This window comes from Rutidosis leptorrhynchoides, chromosome 5 (assembly GCF_046630445.1).
Source record: "Rutidosis leptorrhynchoides isolate AG116_Rl617_1_P2 chromosome 5, CSIRO_AGI_Rlap_v1, whole genome shotgun sequence".
NCBI lineage: Eukaryota > Viridiplantae > Streptophyta > Magnoliopsida > Asterales > Asteraceae > Rutidosis > Rutidosis leptorrhynchoides.
The window spans coordinates 300,592,008-300,607,943 of record NC_092337.1 but is presented as its reverse complement, the minus strand read 5'-3'; the positions used below and the strand labels follow the sequence as shown (position 1 = coordinate 300,607,943).

General features: G+C 35.3%; 3 protein-coding genes across 7 annotated transcripts; 1 reads left to right on the top strand and 2 right to left on the bottom strand.

The window, feature by feature from the left end:
- Nucleotides 1–887: 887 nt before the first annotated feature.
- Nucleotides 888–2,255, bottom strand: LOC139849449 (uncharacterized). The gene is made up of 3 exons (XM_071839105.1): nucleotides 1,523–2,255; nucleotides 1,246–1,395; nucleotides 888–1,177 (listed from the first exon to the last, which is right to left on the bottom strand). Exons 1-3 carry the CDS (start codon nucleotides 2,253–2,255, stop codon nucleotides 888–890), a joined length of 1,173 nt encoding a protein of 390 aa, XP_071695206.1.
- Nucleotides 2,256–4,117: 1,862 nt separating this feature from the next.
- Nucleotides 4,118–15,480, top strand: LOC139847397 (pentatricopeptide repeat-containing protein At4g39952, mitochondrial). Of its 5 annotated transcripts, none has more exons than XM_071837070.1 (4): nucleotides 4,118–6,606; nucleotides 7,295–7,836; nucleotides 10,253–10,340; nucleotides 15,272–15,480. In XM_071837070.1, the coding sequence occupies exon 1, from the start codon at nucleotides 4,230–4,232 to the stop codon at nucleotides 6,588–6,590; it is 2,361 nt and encodes a 786-aa protein (XP_071693171.1). In that variant the 5' UTR covers nucleotides 4,118–4,229; the 3' UTR covers nucleotides 6,591–6,606; nucleotides 7,295–7,836; nucleotides 10,253–10,340; nucleotides 15,272–15,480. The 5 variants fall into 5 exon arrangements, with proteins under 5 accessions (XP_071693171.1, XP_071693167.1, XP_071693166.1 ...); XM_071837066.1 differs by having other exon boundaries at nucleotides 14,990–15,480; XM_071837065.1 differs by having other exon boundaries at nucleotides 14,618–15,480.
- LOC139849448 (GDSL esterase/lipase EXL3-like) lies at nucleotides 13,278–15,374 on the bottom strand. Its single transcript, XM_071839104.1, has 5 exons — nucleotides 15,113–15,374; nucleotides 14,598–14,728; nucleotides 14,217–14,450; nucleotides 13,762–14,017; nucleotides 13,278–13,551 (listed from the first exon to the last, which is right to left on the bottom strand). Exons 1-5 carry the CDS (start codon nucleotides 15,372–15,374, stop codon nucleotides 13,361–13,363), a joined length of 1,074 nt encoding a protein of 357 aa, XP_071695205.1. The 3' UTR covers nucleotides 13,278–13,360.
- Nucleotides 15,481–15,936: the final 456 nt, after the last annotated feature.

The window sequence follows — 15,936 nt, the reverse complement described above, 5'->3', positions numbered from 1 at the left end:
TCTGCAACTCTTGTAGGGTTACTGGCCATAGCAAGAAAACCAAAAACTTTCAAATGATCATAAGTAGGTTTCTTTTTTAACAAAACTTCATAAGGAGTTTTATTTTTTAACAATGGTGAAGGAAACCTATTTATCAAATATGTAGCAGTAGAAACACAATCTCCCCAAAAATTCAATGGCAAACAAGCATGAAATCTTAAGGCTCTGGCATTATCAAGTATATGTCTATGCTTTCTCTCAACTCTACCATTTTGCTGAGGTCTATCTGGACAAGAAGTTTGATGCACAGCACCTTTCTTTTTCAAATAGACACCTAGCTGACCCTTAACAAACTCCAATGCATTGTCTGATCTAACAATTTTTATTTGGGAATTGAAATGAACTTTGACAAATATCATAAAGGCTTTAAACACAGAGAAACAATCACTTTTGTTAATCAACAGATATAACCAAGTTGCTCTACTGCAGTCATCCACAATAGTAAGAAAATATATGTATTTTCCTTCTGCAGCAACTTTGTATGGCCCCCATATGTCAATATGAATAAGATCAAAAATATTCTTGCAATGAGATGTACTAGATTGATATGGAAGTTTTACAAACTTTGCCATAGGACAAGTCAAACAAACGTCATTAGTACTTGAATTGACAATTGAATCTGAAATACAAGAAATATTTTTTAATTTTGACTTAGACACATGACCAAATCTTTGATGCCACACGCTGTATTTATCAACAAGAGCACTGGAATTTGCAGAAACTCTTTTTATTATAGAAAATAAACTGTTGTCTTTAAAAGACTTTGCTATCAACTTGGTTAACCTCTTATTAACTTGATGAAGAGGAACATTAACCAGATAGTATAGATCTTCTTTTCTTTCACCCAGTCACATGACTTTCTTTGTTGTCAAGTCCTGAATCACACAAAACTGTGAGAAGAAAATAAATGCACATGATATATCTCTTGTCAATTTTGGCACAGACAAAAGGCTAAATTGAAACTCTAGAATAACCAAAACTCCTTTCAATCCTATTTCATTGTCCAGTGTTATATTACCAATATGTGATATTACAGATGAATCACCATTTGGTAACTTTATTTTAGGTTTCCAAAACAAAGATTTTGAGTTCTTTAGATATTTTGACACAGGTGTAATGTGATCAGTAGCTCCTGTATCTAAAATCCAAGCACTTAAAGAAGTGGATTTAGATGATGGTCAATTTCATTGTCTAAATCATCATTACACTGCATCTCATCTTTGGCCATTTGAGGTAAACATTTTAGTAGCTGCTCAAACTGCTCAGAAGTGAAAACAATGTTACTACCTTGAACATTAGCTGTAGTTCTCTTAGTTTGACCACCTTTGAATTTCCCTGCAGCAGCCTGCTTTGACCCTGCAGTTGACTATTTTGACTTTTCTTGTTGCTTGTGCTTGAAATGCCACACAGGATACCCAATCTTTTCCCAACACTTATCTGGAGAATGACCTTTATTTCCACAAGTTGGATTCTTCTGACTGACCAAATGACTTTGTAGACTGGTTATTTTTGCTATAAAGAGCTTTGGTTTCAAAATTAGAGAACATTTCTCTTTGTGATTCCTCTTGTTGTAGCATAGAGCAAGCACTCTCAACATTAGGTAAAGGATTCATCAACAGCAATTGACTCCTTATTGAGCCAAAATGTTCATCAAGGCTATTTAAGAACTGGAACATATGTTGCTCTTTCTTTTGTTGATCATAAGCTGCAAAAAATGTTGTCACTTCAGGAGTCAAGTTAGTGATCCTAGGCAATTGACTCATTGAGTCTAACTCTTCACAAATACACTTCATTTTTGTATAGTACTCGTTTATCACCATTCCTTCTTGTTCCATCGAATAAGTCTCTTTATGAAGCTTGTACTCCCTTGATCCATTGCTTAAGGCAAAGCGTTTTTCAAGCTGCCTCCAATTCTCAAAAGATGTTCCAATGAACATGATGGATTTAGCAATTTGATCGGATACAGAGCTCATGATCCAGCTTATCACCATGTTGTTACAGGTGTCCCACTGCTCAGCCCTATCTTCATCATTAACAGGTCGTGCAATCGTTCCAGTGATAAAACCTGACTTCCTTTTAGTAGAAAGTTTGATTTCAATGGATCTTCTCCATGAACGATAATTCTGTACTCCTGTTAGCTTCTCTTGAATAGCTAACGAGCCAGGACCTTCCGACGGATGTAAGTACAACGGATTTTGGTAATCGAGTTGATTCATTGTGAAAATGAGAAATTGAAGACGAATTAGGTTGCGAAAACGAACGAATTTTATGAACAATTGATGAATTGATTCAACAATTCACTGAATCGAGGATTCGAATTGCTACAGAATCAAGCTAAATCATCACTTCCGCTCTGATACCATGTAAATTGAATTGACAACGATGATTTAGGGTTATGAATGAAGAACACAATTGAATTATGAAAATTTTATTTCATTGAATTAATTAGCAACAGAAGATTACATCAAGTTAAATACCACTGTTACTCACTAACCGTCATTAACAGACTAACATAATTAGTTTATCAATTTACAATATCTACCCCTACACTTCTAATATTTACAGAGTGACCCCTGTACATGGTATTTGACTTCAGTTGACTGTATTAACTTTTACATTCTACAATTAAACCTGAAACTTTACAAGTCATGTGTCACAATCCATTCATGAACATATCGAAAACTAAGTCCTAAGCTTTTTTGAAGCGCCAAAACTTCATGTCTATATAGGTAGTTTTCTTCAATCTTGCTCCTGCAATGCAATTATTCAAGAAAACTATTAAGAAATGATATACTTCAACCTCACTTTATCTTGCGGGTCCGAACACATATCTTGGGATCATATAATACATGTGTCCCAATATTCAAAAAATAGGTTTTACACATTGAATTTCGCTCCTAGTGCTGTATTAGAAGGGAATTAGGTATCTCACTTTGAAAGATTTAAATGAACTTCAATCTCACATCAATAGCCGACTTGTGGTATGATATTCCACGCCAATAGAACAGTAGCAAACATGGTCGTCGTGTGAACGGTTTGTGAGGGTTACGTGGACTGATGGATTCAAACATGTATAATTAAGATACTGAAATATAATTGTTTTACACAAAGTACCCATCACGTGGTTAACACTTGATTCCATTTAACGTACTAAAGCTGACGATCGTTATGTATAGGTACCAACAACGTAATAATCAAACTTGGTTGACCAAACAAGTAAAATAAAAGATAAATGGCTAATGTGAAATCTGGAGAAAACGTGAGAGACTAACGACGTAATTTTGTCTTATAAAAATCACGAAAACTGTTGTGAGAATTTAACTAATACACCTACACAACTAGAAGCATATCTTAGACAAATTTGTAAATAAATAAAAAAAATAATTGATAGACAAGATGATTTACGTAGTTAGTATAACCGTCCGAGTCTAGGGCCGGTCCAAAGATTTTGCATGCCCCGGGCGAAATGATTATAAAATGTCCCAACAAAATTGTGTTACACAAACATATATATTTATGAAGTTTAAACTATCGAGGTTGACAACTCATTTACGTCGATCTCTTGTAAATAACTGCAGTAATAACACTAAAAGTTATTAAATAAAAATATACCTTTAATATGTTTAAATTTCTATTACTCCCTCCGTCCCAAAATAATTGTCCTGTTGGACTTTTCAAAGTCAATATATTATGTTATGACTTTAAATATTCGTTGGTTTTTGCTATAGAATATTTGATGAAATTTATATGAATAGATTGATTTTCGAATGTATTTTCATTTGGTATAACTTTCATTCGATATTATATAATACAACGAAAGATATTTAAGGTCAAAGTTGAAGAGAAAAAACTCAAAAAGTCAAAACAAGACAATTATTTTCGAACGAAGGGAGTAATAAGTTTTTTCAAAACGATGCCTCTCACCGCGGGATGCCCCATGCCGTCGCCCGCTTCACCCGTAGGCTTAGCTGGCTCTGCGTCCAACCAAGACTTATCAATATAAATAGCCGTTAACGTCACAAATAAATACTTTAGTTTGGGAGAAAACTCGTTGAAACTGAACCAAGAAACTGACTTGATCATAAATACGTTACATTCAACTAATACCATGCAATACAGATACAAAATAATTTTGCATACAACTACAGATCCTATAAAACACTGAAAACCCCAATTTTACATACCTAACGATGATGTATAGATACAACAAGAAACTATTTTCAGTTTGCAGTCATACCTGTTTCACCACACGACACCGTTTCTATCATTCAACCTCAACCATCACTGACATCATCAACAACTTTCTCTCAATCAGATACCCTAAAATCACCCTACAATCACTCACAAAATACCATGCTTACATTATAACAACTGGCCATCATTCAACCAACATTTTCATTTCTTCAAAACTTATTTCATTGTATGCGTGTCACCGTCAGCCATTATTATCCAAACATGTGTTTGACTCATTTCATGGTTATAAAGACGTATTTTTGTGGAACTCTATGATTAAAGCTTTCTTTTCGAATGGGATGTATTTGTATTGTCTCGATTTGTATGATTGTATGAGGGGTTTGGGGAAGCTTCTGCCGAACCAGTTTACGGTTCCCATGGTTGTTTCGGCTTGTGCCGAGGTTTCGGATTTGGGTTGTGGGATGAATGTGCATGGGTTGGGGGTTAAAGTTGGGGTTTTTGAAGAGAGTTCGGCTGTCGGGTCGTCGTTTATTTATATGTATATGAAATGTGGTTATGTGGAGAGCGCGCGGCAAGTGTTTGATGAAATGCCGCTGAGAGATGTAGTTGCTTGGACTGCGCTTGTTATCGGGTACGTACAGAATCGGGAGAGTGAGAAAGGATTTAGGTGTGTTTGTGAGATGTTTAGAACGTGTGAAGAGGTCGAAAGGCCGAATTTTAGAACATTAGAAGGCGGGTTTCAAGCGTGTGCTGATTTGGAACAAGTGGATGCAGGTAGATGCTTACATGGAATGGCTATTAAATCTGGACTCGAACAGTCATTTTCCGTTCAGTCGTCGATTTTGTCCATGTACTCCAAATGTGGAACTGTTGATGAAGCTTATATGTCATTTTGTGAAGTTTCAGTGAAAGATATTAAGTTGTGGACAGCTATTATCAGTTTATATGGAAAATTTGGATGTATAACACAATGTATTTCTAAATTCATGGAGATGATTATATCTGGGATTAATCCAGATCCGATCGTTATCAGTTGTGTGATATTCGGTTTAGCGAATTCCACCTCTATATATACTGGAAAAACTTTTCATGGGTTTATGATTCGAAGAAACTATGATAGAGATCAGATGGTTGATAATGCGTTGGTGTCAATGTATTGCAAGTTTGGACTGATACACTTCGCTGAAAATGTATTTGACAGTGTGTGTATTCTTGACAAAGAAGTATGTAATTCGATGCTGCAAGGTTACTCTAAAATAGGGTGTCCATTGAAATGCATAGAATTATTTACTGAAATGATAAAATTAGGCACCATTCCCGATTCTAACAGTTTGGTTTCAGTCATTTCTTCATGTTCACAAACTGGAAGATTGCATTTAGGGGGCTCTCTTCATTGTTATGCTGTAAAAACCTTAATGATTAAGCATGTGTCAGTGTCAAATTCACTTGTAGACATGTATGCCAGCAATGGTGATTTAATAACCGCAAGGAGGTTATTTTGTAGGGTAATAAATAAGGATATTATTAGTTGGAACACGGTTATTTCTGCTTATATGCACTGTGGAAATTATTCTGAGGCGTTTTACCTTTTCGATAAAATGGTTTTAGAAGGCATTAAACCTAACGTTGCAACACTTACGATCATGCTTTCTGTTTGTGCGCATATGGCATCTTTTGAGAAAGGAGATCAGATACATAAGTATATAGATGACGAAATGCTTTTGTCAAATGTAAATCTTGCTACTGCGTTGATTGATATGTATGCTAAGTGTGGAAAACTTAAAAAATCGGAAGAAATATTTAAGAATATGAGAAAAAGGGATGTTATTTCATGGAATGTGATGATATCTGGTTATGGAATGCATGGAGACGCCACGTCAGCAATAGAGACTTTCAAACAAATGGAGTTATCAAATGTTAAACCGAACGAGCTTACTTTTCTTGCAGTTCTTTCAGCTTGTAATCATGCAGGACTTGTGAACGAAGGAAAATATTTATTTGAGAAAATGGGAGATTATTGTTTGATGCCGACACTTAAACATTATACGTGTATGGTAGACATTCTTGGTAGGTCGGGTTTTCTTGTTGAGGCTGAAAATTTGGTTGATTCGATGCCGATGGTTCCTGATGGAGGTTTATGGGGTGCGTTGTTAAGTGCTTGTAAAACCCATAATGATCCTGAAATGGGTATCCGGATTGCAAAGCGGGCGATTGAATATGACCCGGAGAACGATGGGTATTATGTAATTATATCAAATTTGTATGATTCTATAGGGATGTGGGAGGAGGCTGAAAAGATGAGGAATTTAATGAAGGAAAGGGAAGTCAAAAAGGCCGTTGGTTGGAGTGCAGTGTAATGAAGATCCATTTTAGGTACGTTTGATCCGCACTACATGCTGATTGATTGTTACATTCCATGTTATGTGATAAATACATATACACATGTTGTACATTATCATACAGAGCTAGACATATTTTTAAAAATGCATATATGGATAACATGAGCATATTTGTTTGTTAATCTACTGACATATATTAATAATTACAGAGTGATATGCTATATCTGATCAAAAAGTTAATACAATAGTCTATGAATAAACATCATAGGTTTATGTGTTTGAATATGCTTAAGATGACTTTCGGCACGTTTGTCGTGTTCCCTTTTTAGCTAATCTCTTTACCAAACTAGTGTGTCATGTTTCTCTAAACAAAATAACAACCAAATAGACCCATATGCATGCAAGTAAATGGGTTAAAATGACAACATATATTTCTTATCATCACTTGAACCAAACGTTCACGTGTAAGCAAGCCAAAAGTTTTTTGATGATATTAAAACCATGGTATTGGCCTTGAAAACCCCAGATCTTTGGAGACCGTATTTGTACATGTATTTATCACTCGTGAAGGAATGTTTTATTGGTACATTGAAGCAAAAGCTGGCCCATCTATCTCCCACACTTGAAAAAATCCGATATTACTGAATATATAAAAGCTGAATTGCATAAGCAGCAAAAACATATTACTTAAGAAGACTACACTGTCCTGTCGTTTGATGCAGGTGATTTGATCGATATTTTCAGTAGGTGCAATTGGGTTTGGGTCCCCTTTAGGCGTTCTTCTGTACTAAAACGTGTTCAGAAGCCATCCTTTTCGTGGAGTACTATTTTGGACCCAATTTCTATTTGGTGCTTCTACAATTAGTATTATTATTACTTCTCAACTTGAAAGTCGGCGTACATGATTACATCTTTATAGTCGTGGATGAAGAAGTATCTAGAATGATCGGACGTCTCAAACAGATGCCACTTCATGTTCTGAGCTCCAATATATGTCCATCTGGAATTAAAGGAACTTTCTTTGCTCTACTTATGTCAATCGATCAGATTGGAATGCTTACATCATCATGGGTGGGAAGCGTCTTGCTCCTTGCATTAAATGCTTACACGTGTTTAGCTCCAGCCTCCAGGTGTATTAAGGATGCTGCTAATATTTTGTTGGCTCAGAGGCCCTGTAATCGCGAAGAAATTGTTGAGGAATTCGTTCCATAAACTGCCTAATCTGAATCTTGCATGGGCTTGCTTGATCAGAGATTTTACTGATGTAAGTTATGCAAATCTGTACTCTCCTTTTTGTTGCCTAAATATTTTAAAGAAACAGTATCTTCTCACTTTATTTATTTTTATTTTCTTATACATAAAAAGAAATTGGTAATTTTTTTTTTAGCGAAAATATTAATATGTATATATATAATAGATCCAAGGTAGTCCAAGTGGTTGGGGCCCTGAGATCCTTGCAAGAGGTCTCAGGTTCAATTCTTGGGGTGGCCAGGGAAGGGTTGGAAACAGCCAGGGAGTATTCCTGATGGGCTGCGTACACTAGAGTATGGGGTCGGATTACTCGCCCTTCCCGGGTAACCCGAACAGGGAAAACCTTACAACTTTATAATAGATCCAAGGATCCGGTGGAACTACATTGGGTAGATCGTGAAGATCTGTTGTGAAAGTAATTGGTCACATACGACCAAAATTCATTGACTCTCGCTCTGTTCATTCTAAACCTTAAGAACGACCACATTAGATACAGAGCGAGCACATTGGAATTACAATTGTCAATAAAAAATAATGCCACCAACCCTAAGCCTAAAAACATACACATAAGCCCGACCCCGTATCCAACCCCACATCTTCACCTCGCAGATATCGCAGATTCAAACCAATCACCGGGCAACCCAAGAACACCTAACCCGAGGCCTATTTGCCGAAGTCAACTAAGTCAACAACGCCGGCAACAACATCAAGTCCACTAAAGACCTAACGACGGCAAAAATGGAATGAAAGAACCAAACTCGCAGCAGCCGTACAGATCCAAATGCAGAATCAAACCCTACAGGAACCAGTCATCTCCACCAATTTTCTAAGGACATAAACAAACCCCCCAGACTCAAGCAGTCCGCCAGAAGCCTCTAGCAGCCGCCAGCAACAACCGGCCGCCACCTTCAGCACCCTTCGACCACCGAGAGCCAGTAACAGCTGCTAGCAGCCACCACCTCCCCTCAACAGTCTCCAGCGGCGGATGGACCACCGAGATTTGCCGGATTTCAACACAAAACACGATCCTCCTAACCCCTGCCATATCTACCCCACCCCCACCCAAAACCGAAGCCCAACCTAGTTGGTTGTAGAGTTCCAGGCGGAACTCGTCGCCTACAAACCAACCTGAGAAGTGAAACGGCAGCGGAGACGGAGAAAGAAGCGGCAAGGCAAACCCTAACCCATCGGCTGAAATTGCCACCAAAAAACCCCAAAGCCTTAGTGATTCCCAGAATCTGAGTAGGATACACCCGGATTCGTCGCCTGAAAACCAGAGAAGAGACCGGAGCAATGATCGACGCTAAAAACCGCCAGAGAAGGGAAAGACGGAGGACCTTTATTCTGACGAAAAGCTTAGTAAAACCGAACCACCGGCGAGATGCCGGTGGTCGGAGAGGCAGCAACACAGAGGTTACAAAACTTCGGTCGTGAAAAGTGGAGAAGGATGGTGGTGGCTTGGTTGTGGTGTAAATTAGCACAGTGTTGTTACAAAATTGATGAAGAAAGAAAAATAATTAGAAGAAAAATTGGTAATTGATGAAGAAATTGGTAATTATGTCTATCATTTTTAAAAATATTAAGTCTTGATTATTTAAATATCTTATTTCTCAACTACAAATTTCAACCATTGATTTGGTGATGATGTCATAATCGCCTCTCTCCTCATATCAATCATTGATTTCTTTATTTGTATATCAACCATTGATTTCTAACAAACTCAACCACCACCATCACCGACACCCACTACCTCTCACCACCCACCACTACACTACCACTACCACCCATCATCATCACCACCACACTACCAACACCCGAATAAAATGATTTATATAGATCACTGAAAATTTGATCAACTAGTGGTGGTGAGATAACTTGTTTTCAAATGTTATGTAACATGAATCCCGATAACTCTGGCTTGGTTGGGATTAGGATAATGAAACTTTGGGAACTACTGTTTTTAAGGATATTCGATATTTATGAACAATTAGTTGGCCGTTATGTGACATTATACTATTATGGTGATGTACCATATTTGATTTTGAACGTGGGAGAATTGCCCAGACCAAATTTAGCTATTATCAAATGGCACCCTCTAAAAGCATAAGCATGGTTATTTGGGAGTTTATTTAAATCATTAAATGGTCAGTCCCTAGAAAAAATAACCAAAACCTCATGCTGGTATAAAAGCCTAAAATCTTGATTGTTCTTGAGTTGCACTTATTGTAAAAAAATGTCAAATAGAGATAGTTGTTTGGTGCGGTAACGACTAAAATATCCTTACAGTGTCTTTTTTCATTTCGGTGGTTGCATTACAAACCGGAACCACAAGTTGAGTGTGGTTTGTAATGGGCCTGGAAATGTTAAAGAAAGGTAGATTTATTGTCGTCTTGCTGAATGCCTAAATGATACAGTTATTGTTTATTCAGGGAATGGACATCGATTACTTTGAAAGAACAATGTGTAGAAGCTGTACAAAAGGACAAAAAGATTTTGGACCTTCCTACGGTCACTCAGGTAATTCATAAATTTACATCTTTTGTTACCTCGGTGTTTTTACCTTCGGGTAAAATGTTTTTTTTTTTTTTTTTTGGTGGAGATGAAATCGGTCAAAATGAGTAGAAATTGTTTTGAGTATGAGTCAGTGCCTTTATATCACATTTTTTTCACCTGTTTACTAGCTTTCTGCACATAATTGATCTCTCTTGAGTGTTGAGTATGATGAGTATCAACATCAAACTACTTTAAATGGGAAAGGATTTGAATATCCAGAAAAGTAACATGGATAGATTTATTTAGTTTTGAAAGTTGACATTCTGTGGTGTTAATTTTTTATATGGTTAATGTCAACCCACTTTAGTTATTTGGGGTGAAAACGATCAGATATTACCATTGGACATAATCAAACGTAAGAAGAAACATATTACATACTTAACCAAAATCAATTTCAACCAAAACTCAAAATTGTTCAAATTCCAAAAAAAAAAAATCAACCCTTTTGGCTCTGGTTCAAATTGCACAAAAAACTTTTAACTCTGTGTCAATGAGACTAAATTTGAACAAAAACATGGATTATGATATTGAAGTACAAAGCTCTTGAGTGTTAACGATAATACGGAAGTAATTGCCACGACGTTAATACCAGACTTTTGAAGTCACATTGAGGTTGATCTGAAGTGAACTTGGACGTTTTAAATCCAAACTTTAAATAGAAAGAGGACTTGAATGCCTCTATTAACTTACATAACCTAATAAACATAAACCTAAATTACGCAAATTTCGTTCAGAAAAACTATTCACCAAATCTGTTATCATATTATTTATGATGATATCACATCCTGCCTCTGACGGGTGGAAACCATCCCAGAACAAGAATTGCATAGTGGGCTGAATTTGTTCCGTAAATATACATGGATATACAGAATTTAGTGAATACTGTAGTTGTAAGGATTCTGAATGATGTTCAGCATAGGATTGTAGTAATTAACAAAATGCAACCTTGGAGTCACAAAAACTGCTTTTACAATGTTGAATCTCTTTTCTTACCATCTCATTGAACAATTGTACAGCTACGTTCATGTTGTCTACACAACTTCTAAGCAGTCCTCCATTTATGGTTCTCTGCGCTGGAAGACACCAATCCTTCTTGCTCCCAATTTTTGTAATTCCTTCATCGCATATAAAGAAAACCATTAACTAATCCCATTGTAAAACATAGTTTTGCAGTCCATGTTTTTTAATGTTCAAATTTCTCAGTTTAACAACTTGTATATCGTCTCTGATGCATGTGTCTGTTTAAGATTTTTGTCTTGCTAATCTGGTTCCTTTAATCTAGTACCAGCAAGTTGAATCCGTATATTTGAACCAAAACAAATACTTACTACATATATTATAAACTCCTTGACATTGAGATCGAGTACCTATGTCAATTAGAGATTAGAGGTGATCTACAAACGCACAGAATGACAACCGCCTTAACAACCGAAAGAATATTGTAAATCGTAATTTCTAACAAGGAAAGTGATGAAGATTAAAACTTATGTAACCATATAAATTTATATTTATATAGGATTTAACCGCATTAACTATATTATTTGACTAATTATGGGCATGTTGCTTCGCCTTGAAAAGTATATTTTATAACCTTTTTTAAGAATTGGCAAAGATAACGTTTTCTTTAACTAATGACCGTTCACATATTAAGTTATTAATTACTCATAGCTGTATTGTAGATTTAGTTCTATTTTAGATCTTTCAAAAGTTCAGAGTTGATTGTCTTTACACCTGTTATATTTTATTATACTATCTTTTTATGTATGTATATAGGGGAAGTGATTCTCACACATCACTTTTTGATTCATAAGTGATGTGTGAGAATCACCTAAATATAATATATAAGATTTTGATAGTACTACGTATATTATATTAGATAGATGCATTAGACATGAGTTATTAAGAATGAAAAAGTGAAATTTTACAACACCAGGCATGATCTGTAAGGCTTTTTGCCAAAATTCAAAGGAACACATGGCAGTTCTGATCAAGGTAATTCCTTTGGATTGTGGGGACCCCACCCATACATAACGAGACCAGAATACATGATGTCCGGAATAAGGCAACGAGTTTGTGAACCAACAGAATTAAATGTTAGGTAATCTTGTCCCACATCGGAAGTTAAGAAATATTTTATGCATATATGCATTTGGGAACCTCCTTCTATCACCAATTGGTTTTAGAGTACTAGGGTACTCATGGACTTATATGTATCACATGTTTGTTGGGCTAAAAGCGATCCTACAGTATAGAACATAGAGGATTACATCAACCTGCTACGAGTTGGTTTGAAAAATGATTGGTTGATTTCTATATAAATCTGATGAATACTTTTTAATACTAGATGCATCATTCTTAACCTGTTAAACTAGCCTTCTGCTCAAATTTCATCTATGTGATATTGAGTGTTGAGTATGATGAGTATGAACATAAAGTAAGGTTAATGTCAGCACACGTTAGCCATTTAGGGAATAAATGATCAAATGTTACCATTGTACAAAGTCAAACTATAAGCAGAAACTTAAACAAAATCAAATTCGACCCAAAACACAAAAGTGATCTAATCCCTAAAAAATTAAACCTTTTGGCTGTGGTTTATATTTATACAAAAAATATACTCGGGTAACCTTGTGTCATTGAGACAAAATCTGAACATAGATAAGAATACTAATAATCTGAAGTCAACAATTCAAACTATAAATAGAAAGAGGACTTGAATGCCACTTCCATAATTAAATTAAATTAAAATCTTGCTTAAAGTAAAATACTAAATAATTGAAAGGATAACAAATGTATCTTCATGTTGTGTGTAACAATTGCTGCAACATCTTTATTTTGAAGCTAGAAGAATACATAATACCTTTCCTTCAACTTCTTAAAATAAACATAAGAATACACAACATTCTGTTATTAACGCCATTCACCTAACAGGTCCCCTTGATTAACAAATACTCCGTGTATGACTCAATAGAATTCGTGGTATTTCAGAACAAACTATTTACCATATCGGAAATCATAATATTTACGATGATATTACACCCTGTCTCTGACAGGTGGAAACCATCCCAGAACAAGTGATCAGAGCTGTTATGGCATAATGGGGTGAGTTTGTTACATAAATATATTGTCTCTATTTCACCTGTTCCACAGCAGCCTTTATCTACAACTTCCAGGCCTGCGAAAAACAAGATAATTATTATTATGAAATTTCATAATAAAACGTACACATTAATTCAATGCTGTATAATAAACATAGTTTTAATGCAGTATAGTTTTAACAAATTTAGTGGATACTACAATCCTTATATTACACCCATTAATTCAATTCAATGCTGTATAATACGGAGTAATAAATATAGTTTTAACAAATTTAGTAGATACGTACCGTAGTTATGAGGATTCTGAATGATGTTCATATAAGGATTGTAGTAATCAACAAATGCAACCTTGGAGTCAAGAAAACTGCTTTTATAATTCTGAAGCTCTTGTTTTAGCATCTCATTGAACAATTGTGCGGCTGCGTTAATGTTGTCTGCACAACTTCTAAGCAGTCCTCCATTCATGGTTCTCTGCGTTGGTACACATCCTAATACCGGGATACCAAACACACCTATCCTTCTTGCTCCCAAGTTTTGTAATTCCTTCATTGCATTTAAATAAAATCATTCATCAAGTAACCTCATTTTATAGCAAAATTTTCTAGTTTAAAGATTCAAAGAAGGATTGAATGCACTTCAATAGAAGAATTGAAACCAAATGTAAAACTAGTAAAGATTCAAACACATAATTATATATAACAAAACAAATCCAAGGCTACACATTGATACTCTGAATTATTACCTGTACATAATCCAAGGCTAACGTCACCAGAAATTTACTATAACCACGGATATCATATTGTAGTCTTCTTGTAGGAAGGCCATAATAACTAACTTGCAGATCGTTGCCACCTACTACTACCAAAAACACACTGTTGGTGATAATATTGTTGGTAGCTTCTTCCCCAACGTTCGTTTTGAGCTTCTGTATATATTCTTTGAACATGTCTAGTTGGGTTGCCATTGATAGAGCAGTCTAATATATGGACACCAAATCAGATAATCAAATGAGCACACACAAAAATACAGGTGCTACTGCTAATGTGAAGGATAAATAGAGGAAACCGTATGAATAAGAATTCAATAATAATCAAGATATAGATATAGATATAAGCATGTGTACTCCTGCTTTGGATGTTTCAGGATCATAACCAGCTGCACCAGAAGCAAAACTTACTCCTGTTAGAAGATCTTTATCATGTATCAACGGGTCTAGATAAGCCGGAAGATATTCTTTAACTCCGAATGCGTTGGCTTACAAATTGATCGATAACATATACGTGCAATTATGTTAGTCAAATATATAATATTTATGATTTTTAGAAATCAACTACATCACACACTTATAGTCGAAAGAAATACTACTCCCGCTGTCCCAAAACAATGTATCGAAATTTTTATTGCACTAATTTTGATAAATATCAGTTTTGCTTTTATAATTAAGAAAAATTTGACTGAATTATTAAAAAAATGAATGATTTAACATTAGTAAGATTTTTTGTTGAACAACGGAAGATTCATTAAGCCCCCCACTCTAGCAAGGAACTAGAGGATGAAAAGAATGATTACTATGGATTACAAAGTCGCCGTCTGAATCGATATAAATAGTAAGATGGACAATTATTTTAAGAAACATACCAAAAACATCGGATAGTGTCTTTCCGTTGCTGAATCTTCCGGTCGGTATTGCACCAGGAAAATCCTTTCCGTAAGGAGGATAATTACCTTTGGCTATACTTGCAACATTATTATTATTCCCTTGATCAACCTGTGAGTCTCCAAATGTAAACACTGCAGGTACAACGACATGTTCTGGCAGAGCTATTGCTACTGTGTTCCTGCATAAACAAAGCGAAACATATAGAGAAACAACGACCACCTTAACAACCGAAGGTATCATTGTAAATTGTAAATTATGGATATGAAGAAGCTAGCTTATAAATTTTCAATAAGGAAAGTGATGAAGATCAAAACTAATGTAACGATATGTATATATAGGATTTAGCCGCATTAATGACATCATTTGACTAATTATGTGCATGTTGCTTCCACGTTGATAAAAATATTTTTTAACCTTTTTATAATGAACGGCAAGGAGAACGTTTTCTTTAATTAATGATTATTTACATATTAAGTTACGGAATATTAACTATGCATAGCTGTACTGTAGATTTAGTTATATTTTACATCTTTCAAAAGTCCAAAGTAGATTCTGTTTAAAGTTTACTCCTCTTGTATTTTATTAGGGAAGTGATACTTAATTACATCACTTCTTTATCACCATGCACAACTGGATAATATTTTTTTGGACATTTTAACCTTTTTTTCTTTATTTTTCAGACCACACTCTTCACTTTCAACCTAAATTAAATCATCAATTCAATAACTAAAATGACACATTCGTATAATTACATCCATATGTTCTACTGCAATGTTGAATATACTATATATCTAAATACAAA

Bases quoted from the DNA above. Each gene is read 5' to 3' on its own strand.
- LOC139849449 (XM_071839105.1), bottom strand. From the start codon at position 2,255: ATGAATCAACTCGATTACCAAAATCCGTTGTACTTACATCCGTCGGAA. The intron at 1,396-1,522 runs GTCAGTCAGAAG...AGTCAACTGCAG, and splicing joins CCAGTCTACAAAGTCATTTG to GGTCAAAGCAGGCTGCTGCA. The intron at 1,178-1,245 runs GTAATGATGATT...CTTGGATTTTAG, and splicing joins GGCCAAAGATGAGATGCAGT to ATACAGGAGCTACTGATCAC.
- LOC139847397 (XM_071837070.1), top strand. From the start codon at position 4,230: ATGATGTATAGATACAACAAGAAACTATTTTCAGTTTGCAGTCATACC.
- LOC139849448 (XM_071839104.1), bottom strand. From the start codon at position 15,374: ATGATACCTTCGGTTGTTAAGGTGGTCGTTGTTTCTCTATATGTTTCG. The intron at 14,729-15,112 runs GTATGTTTCTTA...TCAATTTGTAAG, and splicing joins GACACTATCCGATGTTTTTG to CCAACGCATTCGGAGTTAAA. The intron at 14,451-14,597 runs GTACACATGCTT...TCCATATATTAG, and splicing joins CTGAAACATCCAAAGCAGGA to ACTGCTCTATCAATGGCAAC.